Source organism: Panicum hallii, chromosome 2, assembly GCF_002211085.1.
Source record: "Panicum hallii strain FIL2 chromosome 2, PHallii_v3.1, whole genome shotgun sequence".
Taxonomy (NCBI): Eukaryota; Viridiplantae; Streptophyta; class Magnoliopsida; order Poales; family Poaceae; genus Panicum; species Panicum hallii.
Genome location: NC_038043.1, coordinates 42497728 through 42507723, shown reverse-complemented (window position 1 = coordinate 42507723; position 9996 = coordinate 42497728). Strand labels below are relative to the sequence as shown.

Genomic DNA, 9996 nt, shown 5'->3' with positions numbered 1-9996 from the left:
CTGTCCCCATCCCTGTATCTTTCTGGCTTTTCTGAAGCTTTTGCTGCGCTGCAATAATCTATGCATCTTATCAGAAGCCTTTGCTTCAGAATCATCTGCGGGTGAAAGCGCAGGAGATGGAGAATACAGAATAAAGCCACTCCCTGAACGAGATTGTTTAAGGGATTGACCAGTCCATAGGCACACTAATGATACTCTAAACTAAGCCTGCAATCCTGCAGGCTGCTGTCCAGGCCTTACAATTAGAACATTTGGTGCAATCACAGGCAATGTGCTGTCCTTAGTGCTCTGATTTTGGAACTTGCCCATGGAGGTCCCTTTGCCCATGGAGTACCATATACTTGTCCCTTCTGCAGTGCAGGAGGCAATGCATAGAGAGAAAAAAATGTCCCTTTTACAGGTTTAACGCTCACCTAAGGAGATTAGAGTGGTCATCTAGATTAATTGTATCATGTCATACATTAGGCATACCACTCAGTGACAGTGCGTGTATAATTTTGTATGTCTACGAGTGGTAGGGTGGTATACTATATGCAGCTGTGGTACTTGAATCTCTAGGATCCTGGCACCTGGTCTCTGACTGTCTTGAAGTAAATTCTGGCTATGTTACCAGTTAAGAGATCTTTATGCCAGGCAATATACAAATGACTTCTATAAGGGATACGCTACTACTTTTTCGTAGTGGCAAAAGATATATTGCACACATCAGTTGGTGCTAAATTAATGAGTATACTTGGCTATCCAGTATTTCAGTTCATGCCCCAAATTCAGTACATCATTTTTATTTTTTAAAAGAAAATCCTCTCAGATTTATGCATTAATTGTTAGTGGTAAATAAAAAAACAAACAGATATGATTTTGCACCAACATATTCCATGAGGTCACATGAGGCAACGAAGTGACACCCAAATCTAGAAGATTTAAGAGTAGATTGATTTAATAAAATTCAGAAAATTGATTGCTCTGTTTTTATAACATCAATATTTTTTTACAAGCATGTTTCATAATGTTCACCCATTGAGCTACAACACCCCCCCCCCCCCCCCCCCCAATTTTACAAATGAGATTAAGTGACTCCGAATTGCGTCATGTTGAATAAGATTTTTTTTCTTTCAAAAAAGTTATGTGATGTTTGATTTGATGCCAAATTTATCTCATCAAGCCTCACCAAAATTAGTACACCAAAATATGGTAATCAAATTGGAGAAGCCACAACGTTACCCCAAATTACTAAAAGTAATTTGCCGAAATACGGAAGCAAATTGAATGCTTCCAAATCCAATCCAAAAAGAATAAGAAACATTTATCATCTGCAATAAATGGAATATCACATAATCAAATCTGCCCCTCAAGCTCCAGGCCAGCATCATAAAGATTGTGCTTATATATAGCCCGGACACCGATCGACATCCAACACATTGCAGGCCGCCGTCGTTAGCTGGGAACAATTCAAGGCCCTCCCCCATAGCTTCGTCTCTCGCCGTCTGCCTGCAATGGCGTTTACGACGCTCCTGGTGATCGCCTCCCCTGTCCTGGTGCTGCTCCTGAGGGCGGCGTGGGTGGCCCTGTCCTGCTACCTCCTGACGCCAATGAGGATCCGGCGGATCATGGCCCGGCAGGGCGTGCGCGGGCCGCCGCCGCGCCCGCTCATCGGCAACCTCCGCGACGTGTCGGCGCTGGTGGCGCAGGCCACCGCCGACGACATGCCGGCCCTGAGCCACGACATCGTCGGCCGACTCATGCCGCACTACGTGCTCTGGTCCAAGACATACGGTGAGAGGCGCCCACGCCCAGCCGCCGCATGCCCGCATTGCGCCGCTGACCGCGCGTGCTGACGACGGGTGGAATGTTCTTGGCCGCGTGCAGGAAAGTTCTTCGTCTACTGGTACGGCAGCGAGCCGCGGCTGTGCCTGACGGACGCGGCGATGATCAAGGAGTTCCTCTCGTCCAAGTACGCGGCGAACGCCACGGGGAAGTCGTGGCTCCAGCGGCAGGGGACCAGGCACTTCATCGGCCGGGGCCTCCTCATGGCCAACGGCGCGCACTGGTCGCACCAGCGCCACGTCGTCGCGCCGGCGTTCATGGCCGACAAGCTCAAGGTGCGCCGCCGCCGCCGTTCGCATTATTCTGTATTGCTTCCTGTCTTCCGGACGTGTCGGTTACTGACGTAAAATGGCTGTGCTGCAGGGGCGCGTGGGTCACATGGTGGAGTGCACGAAGCAGACGATCCGGGCGCTCCGGGAGGCGACGACGGCGCCGTCCCCCGGCGGCGCGCGGCGGCGCGAGGTGGACATCGCCGCGTACATGACCCGCCTGACCGGCGACATCATCTCGCGCACGGAATTCGACACGAGCTACCAGACGGGGAAGCGCATCTTTCACCTCCTCGAGGACCTGCAGCGCCTCACTGCGCGATCCAGCCGCCACCTCTGGATCCCCGGCAGCCAGTGAGTCCCGATCGCCGCCCCCTCCCCTCGCCGCCGCCTGCCGCTCATCGTTTTGTCTCGTAACCCGTGCACCTACGCAAGCACGCACACGCTCGCTCCCTTACCTGGCCTTTTGTCGCTACCCTTGTCCCGGTCCTCTGCCTGCATCTGCGTAGCGTTTGCAGGCATGCCTCCGGCTTGAACTAACCTTAAGCTACTCCATGGATTAAACTAAGCTAATCCGGTTCGCTCCTGCTGCTAATCACGCTCGAGCGATCGATTAGTCAATTGATCCTGTGGCGTGGCGTTCCATCGCTGTCCGGCTAGTCTTGGACACTGGCATGCACACTGCCTCGAGGCCGAGGCATCGGAGCCTGTTTGATGCCTTGAAACGATTCCATCTCCAATTGCCGCCTGTCAGCTGTAAACAATTTTTTTGTTTTGGACATGCACACAATAATAGCTTTGGTGTTGACTGACGTACGTGCGTGTCTGGAATTGTCTCGACGTCGCGCAGGTACCTCCCGAGCAAGTACAGGCGGGAGATCAGGCGGCTGAACGGCGAGCTGGAGGCCGTGCTGACGGAGTCCATCGGGCGGAGCCGGGAGATCGCCGAAGAGGGCCGCACCACGTCGGCCTACGGCCGGGGGCTCCTGGCCATGCTGCTGGCGGAGATGGAGAGCAAGAAGGACGGGGCGGCAGCGGGCGGCGGCGACGCCGCGATGGGGCGGCAGCAGCAGCAGCAGTTCAGCTACGACCTGCAGCTGGTGATCGACGAGTGCAAGACGTTCTTCTTCGCGGGGCACGACACGTCGGCGCTGCTGCTCACCTGGGCGCTTATGCTGCTCGCCACGCACCAGGAGTGGCAGGACAGGGCCCGCGCCGAGGTCGCCCGCGTCTGCGGCGACGCCCCACCGTCCTACGACGACCTCTCCAAGCTCACCGTGGTACGTCCGTCCGGCGACGTGCGCGTCGTCATAGCAACACCGTCCCGGTTGCTCGATCGGCATTGCTGACGCCCGTGGTCTGTCGTTTCGCCTTACTACTGCAGCTGCAGATGATCATCCACGAGACGCTGCGGCTGTACCCGCCGGCGACGCTGCTGCCGCGGATGGTGTTCGAGGACATCCGGCTCGCCGGCGGCCTCCACCTGCCCGCCGGCCTGTCGGTGTGGATCCCCGTGCTGGCCATCCACCACGACGAGTCCATCTGGGGCCCCGACGCGCACGAGTTCAAGCCGGAGCGCTTCGCCGCGGGCCGGCGCCCGGCGTTCCTGCCGTTCGCGTCGGGCCCGCGCAACTGCGTCGGCCAGGCGTACGCGCTCGTCGAGGCCAAGATCGTGCTCGCCATGCTGCTGCAGCACTTCCGCCTCGCCATCTCCGACGACTACCGCCACGCGCCGGTGAACGTGCTCACCCTCCGGCCCAAGCACGGCGTGCCCGTCCACCTCCGCCCGCTGCGGCCGTGAGCGATCGAGAAGGCCCCCACCATTCGTTTTGTTCCTTTTGGTGCGCCGGCCGTGCGCGCCTCCTCCGGCTAGCTCTTGGCGTCCTGCGGCTGTTTAGTGATCTCCCGTTGTTTCCCGGCCTTGTAGCTGACATGTGGGGCTGCCATGTCAGTTCTTGATCAAGGAAGTACGACCTGATCAAGGAAGTATGTGTCTAGGGCGGAGCTTTCCGTACTGAGTTAGAGGACTTATATGTATGCAGATTAGTGAGATAATAACATTGACTGATAACAAGAATTAGCACATGGGTTTGCATTATCGAGTGCTCTGGTTCTTGCCTAGATCATGCAGATTACAGGGGACTGAAGGGAGCAGGCATAGTAAAATGTTAATTAACAAAAAAAAAGAACTAGACGGGAAGGGGCAGACAGCACCCTCTTTGATTTAAGAAGGAAGCAGGGCTGTAAAATGTTAATTTTGACAGTATGAGCAGGTGATAAGAAGCATTGCAGAGTGAAGGGGACAAACTAAGCTAGCGCTGTTTAGCACAGGCTCAAGCAGAGATGCCAGCTAAATAAGATAACTGAAACAACCCGGCTGTACAAAACTTGAGAGGATGCAAACTAAACAAACAACAAAGAACAAAGCGCTGGATTACTGCCGGCGGAAGAAAAGCATGTGAGCTGACCATCCCAGGGGCGCGCACTGCCATATGCCAGCTGATCAATGAACAACTCCAGCAACAAGCAATAGTTTGTAAATCAGATCCTCTAAATGCTAAATGGGAGCTGCCTTTATTTTTTAGGACTTTCAAATCTCCTTCAACTCAAGCAATAGCCCTCAATTCTAAATTATAATAGAATCTTCCTAGAAATGGAGGGTGGAGAAGGTAATTTAGAGGTCTCCTTAAAATACAAGGCCTAGTAGGAGATCCGTTGAAGTGCATCTTTTTCATTTAACTCTCTAAACTTGAGATAAGAGGCTATTTAGAGAGTCCGCTGAAGTTGAGAACGGACAATACTTTGGATCTGTTTGGAAGGGTTTTTACCAGCTTAAGCTTAACCTATTTTGCACAAATCTTGAGATACTATAGCATGAAATCGTTTTGTAAGCTAAGATGAAAATTAACTAGAAGCCGGATGAACCTATTTTTTATTGGCTTTACCGGCTTTGACTTCACCAGTAAAGCTGTTTTGGAGAGTCGTTTTGGAAGAACCCCTCCCAAACGACCCCTTATTAATTTAGCATGGTTGCAACTTGTATCTAGGAACATTGACATGCTTGCTATGCGATGCCGCATTTCATTTGTTATTTTCTAATTAAGAGCATTACTACCATGTTGTTTTTTGGCTACTGAAATTTACTAGAACCAAATCGATTTATACAAAATTTATACATTGCAGAGAGTATTTCATATAATAGGTATACCATTGGATCCATCGGTATTTAATACTTCATACATTACAAATTATATAGATAATTTTAGCTTTTTTAGGTAAATAGTCTTTCATATAGCATGCATCTAAGTGCATAACAAACTATAATTTAAAATGGAGGGAATATTTAGCTACCAAAGTAGCTCTTAGCCCAGATGACCCACTAAACAACCCCTTAGGGTGGCCATAAGAGCATCTCTAAGAGACTCTCTAAGAGACTTTTTATATCTTTAGGAATGGAGATTTTGTTGACAAAATTATCCTTCAACAGTCTCTTCAATTGGATATCTAAATATAGACCTCTTCTATTCTAGATTTCTCGCTAAGCAAAGATGGAGAGCGAGAATTGCTCTCTAGACTATGCATAAGATATAAATTTTACTCAAATAATTTTTTAAATAATAATTTAGAGAGTAGATTTTGAAAAGGCTTTTAGAGATGCTCTAACGTCAGGGGCTGAACATGGTCCCCAAAAGTCGGATCCGTCGCGAAGCGCGCGACCGCACGTGTGCGGACGCCGATCCATTCCTAGCTTGGGATCCGGAGCAGCGAGTACCGACGCGTGCACGTGCCGCCACACACCTGTGATCAGGAGGAGCTAGTGCTGCTGCGGCTAGCAGGCAAAGCAAGCAGAGCTCAAAAGAAAGAAGGGCATCGATGCATTTTACCGGCAACCTAGTGTGCGCGCCATTTAATTAACATATCGGCAGAGAATGGGATGGCATATAAGTATATCTATCTATCTATCGACCAAAGCCCAAGCACTAACTCGGTAGCGAGCGAGGGAGAACCTTATCTTACCAGCTGGTAACCACGGGTTAGTTAAATTAACCATCCCCGGGACCTGGCTTCTAGTAGTTCTTAATTACACACCATTGTGTCTCAGCTAGCTGTGGAGCATTACATGGGAGTGTTGGACCGAGCCAGTGCAAAGTGGACGATCTTTAGCTGATGAGTGGTAGTATAATCTCTTATATTAGAACATGTCCATCAATCTCATCCCTAATAAGGTGGTATTGAGAGAGGCCAAATACCATTTTACTTTTTAGAATTATCGGGAGATATGATGCAGCCGGCTTCAATATCTCGACCCAACTCAACCTGCAATGACGTTGCACCCCTACAACATGATGGAGAGGGGGAGGGCCTCCTTTGGTTTTGGGGAAGGCGTCGGTCTTTTTGGTGTGTCTAAGAAGATTATTGAGATTGAAAGATCTACTACCAAGGGAATGTTGGAGCCAGTTTTTTTAGATTACAAGGATTACCGAGAGATTGTTGGAGATGCTCTACTCCCTCTAGGACTGTAAAAAATTATTGGGTATTGACACGGTGAGTTCATAAAGCTCTTTTATTTTCACTATAACATGTTATTTTTTTTAAAAAAAAAGTGGTGTTAGCGCTTTGGTTTAAATAAGAGAATGGCGGTTGACAACAATATAATAATCGTGCGTCCTGGGAGTGAACTAACCACATGCGTTTCACAATAGAAAGGCTTTAGCACTGCATCTAATACGAGCTGGTGAACATTTCTGCCTACACGATGCAACTATGTAAAGGTATCGTTAGTTGCTGTTAACCAGTTTACAGGGCGGTTGCTTTAGGTGATGCGACGGGCGGGCGCGGCCTGTGATTTGGCACCAAGTGCCCAAGTTGCACATACAAATATATATCTCGCCTAATTTAGCCGTGAAGGAGCTAGGAACAAAGTGGTGCATGCGAGGGCTTTATAGTGTCAACTTTGTGGGTAATGCAGAATCGTTGCAACTTTTGCCTGTGTAGGCATCGACGATCGACTTTACCAGCTACCTTAACATGGGCGATCGACCGTTTCAGGAAAAACGTGGGTGCGGTCAGGTTAGCCGGATCGGTTTGCGTCGTTGTTTAACCGGCTGCCCACCGAGGGGTATACCCAAGGTGGTAGATTTTGGGTGAGGGGACGCCGAGATCAGGAACTCGAAGGTGCAAGGAACACAAGACTTAGACAGGTTCGGGCCGCACGGAGCGTAACACCCTACGTCCTGTATGGTTTGTATTGCCTTTAGTATAGAATGACCTAATGATCGTCTCCTTTGAGAGGGGTCCCTGACCTCCCTTATATATCCGAGAGGCCAGGGTTACAAAGATACTAACCAATACCAGCTAAGGAATCGTACCAGAACATGTCCCGAGTAGATTTCTCCTGTATCGGTTAGCCTTATCTTCTATTTAAACGGAATAAATAAGAGATAAACAAGATGAATAAGAGATAAGACGGACTTAATCTCTTAGACCTCTTTAAACTACGTTATGTGCCCAGCCCGGTGGCCCCGGGTCTAACAGTTTGGACTGCGCAGTTGTAGCTAGGGCGCTACTAGTACTACCTTTGTCTTAAAAATAAGTGAATTTCTCTGAACAAACTTATTTAGAGACAAAGCCACAGATGTAGTATTGAGTAATAGTAATGTTAAACACTTCTTATGTTTCGATGTTTCAATTTTGTACCAAGCCAAACTTTTCTCTCTTTTTTTTTGATCCAGTTCATGGAGAAAAAATATACTATCAACTGTACAATCGAATAAAATGCACTGTGAGGACATACTTCATAGCGTGGATTCAATGAAACTGAATTTAATTGTAGATGCGGGTGCATTTTTTTAAAAAAACTTGATCAAAGTTTAAGTTTCACTCAGGACGAAACTAAAATGTTTTTCATTTTGGAAAATAAGGATAATAACATTATCTTTTCCTTTTCTTTGTGTCCAGCTTGAGCTTCATCAAGAAGCACAGCTACGTAAAATTAATGAAACAGCTAGAAAACGTCATCGCATCCTGTGAGAATATCATGCTATATATAAGGCGGGGTTGGGAAGAGGTTTAGCCACTGAAAGTAATGACAAAAGCCTCTTTAAAAAAATCTGTTTGGAATCTATGCATTTCACAATAATAAAAAACAGTTACTACGAGAATTGACAAAACTTTCCACCTAGACGCGGGCCTAGCTAGTTGAGCTTTCAAGCTAGTAGGCAGGGAGGCCATGGTTTTGGCCAGAGTTTATCTTCCAGAACTCCAATGGATCACTACAACCATCTCTTGCATTTCTGTTTGAGTTTTTGTTTATCTTCATATATAACTCACGAACCTCAAGTGATCCAGAACAAGTTCTAGGTCATGAAACTTCATTTTTTTCATAACTTGTATATGGACGTATAAGTGACACTATTCTTCGGAAAAAATAAGCATACAAGTGACACAAGGGATAACGTTACAGGCCGAATTTTACTTGATGGTTTTTATTTAAGTGGCAAACGTCAGTAGTATCTTTGGTGAAAAATTCAAATCATCCAAAGCATTGTTAGTGTTTTTGCTAACAAGTGCTGGTAAAAGGTAAAAAACTATACTAGAAATCTATTGGTCATTTGGAAAAATAATAAACAACACAAAACCTATGGGTAAATCATAAATTAATGCTGGGAAAAAATAGAATTTAAGTAAACAGTATTAAAAAAACATATGTCTATTGTGTAAGTATTAATTACTACCTCTGTGCAACAATGTTTGTCCCGTTCACATACTTAGTCTTGAAATATTGTTTCACCCTAACATGGAAGTAAAAGGACTACTTGCATTGGAACCTAACATGAATGGGTACATTCATGGAGTTCCTATGATTTCTCTCTTAAGAAGGTCTAAGCAAAAAAGGTGAGGTTGCCCTATCTTTGATCCGAGGAACACAATCTACCTATGCACTGCTAGCTATGCGCTGCATCGCATAAAATCCTTCAGCCGGGATTGTCTTGTCCGAATCCGCCGGGAGCACCACACGGTCGTGCATGCCAATTGTAGAATCAGTCATCGAGAATATGGCGAGCACTTGAAACTCCTGGTAACTACTACTGATCGATGATGGCTGTGGCCGATCATGCCCCCTGACTAGATGGCCAAAGAACCCAGCTTTGTGTGACGCAACTTATTTTTGTCTAGGCATGGAAAGAAAGATAGAGGGTTCCACTGTTCAGTTCTGGTTGCTGGATCTTTTGTCGCCCACAGACACAGGAACGAATACATGCATGGATATGGATTGTTCAGTGACCATCTCTCTCAAAGCAGGTTTCTTCTCAGCCATGAATGTAAATGCTCCAAAGCTTAGAATGCTTCCTAGCTAATAATCTGCTTCAACCCATGAAGGAAAGCTAGACAGCTGGTTTTTGAAAAAGATTCTCCAAAATCTAACACTCAAGGCCCAAAAGAAAAGAGGAACACAACTAGACCGAAAAGGCCGGGGCAGCAAAAGAATTCAAGAAGGGCATCAAAGTCCTGAACGGCTCTGGCTAGAATTCGGCCGGGAGCAAATTTGCTTGTTGGCGGCGAGTAAATCATACTGCCTGCCCGGTTCTACGATCGATATTTTATCATACGTTTTGTAGCATCACTACCCTACTAACCTATAGTAGCGTCGGACCACACGCACATTTCCATGTCGAGGGCTCGAGGCGCACGTAGGGATGCGGAGGTGGTGTACGTCTACGCATATATATTATCTGCATGCATCTAATAGGGAGCTAGGCGCGCAAAAGGGTCGGTTATACTCCCTCCGTTCCCCTGCATTCCAAATTATAGGTTATTTTAAATTTTCTATATATTATGTATAAAAAAATCAGACGACCTATAATTTGGAATGCAAAAGTAGTTTTATCAGCGACTGGTCCAC

At 47.3% G+C, this 9996-nt stretch overlaps 1 protein-coding gene across 1 annotated transcript; it reads left to right on the top strand.

Moving 5' to 3' along the window:
- The first annotated feature begins 1493 nt into the window (after positions 1-1493).
- LOC112882791 (cytokinin hydroxylase-like) lies at positions 1494-4299 on the top strand. Its single transcript, XM_025947938.1, has 5 exons — positions 1494-1773; positions 1867-2099; positions 2188-2447; positions 2944-3373; positions 3478-4299. Exons 1-5 carry the CDS (start codon positions 1494-1496, stop codon positions 3892-3894), a joined length of 1620 nt encoding a protein of 539 aa, XP_025803723.1. The 3' UTR covers positions 3895-4299.
- The last annotated feature ends 5697 nt before the right edge of the window (positions 4300-9996 follow it).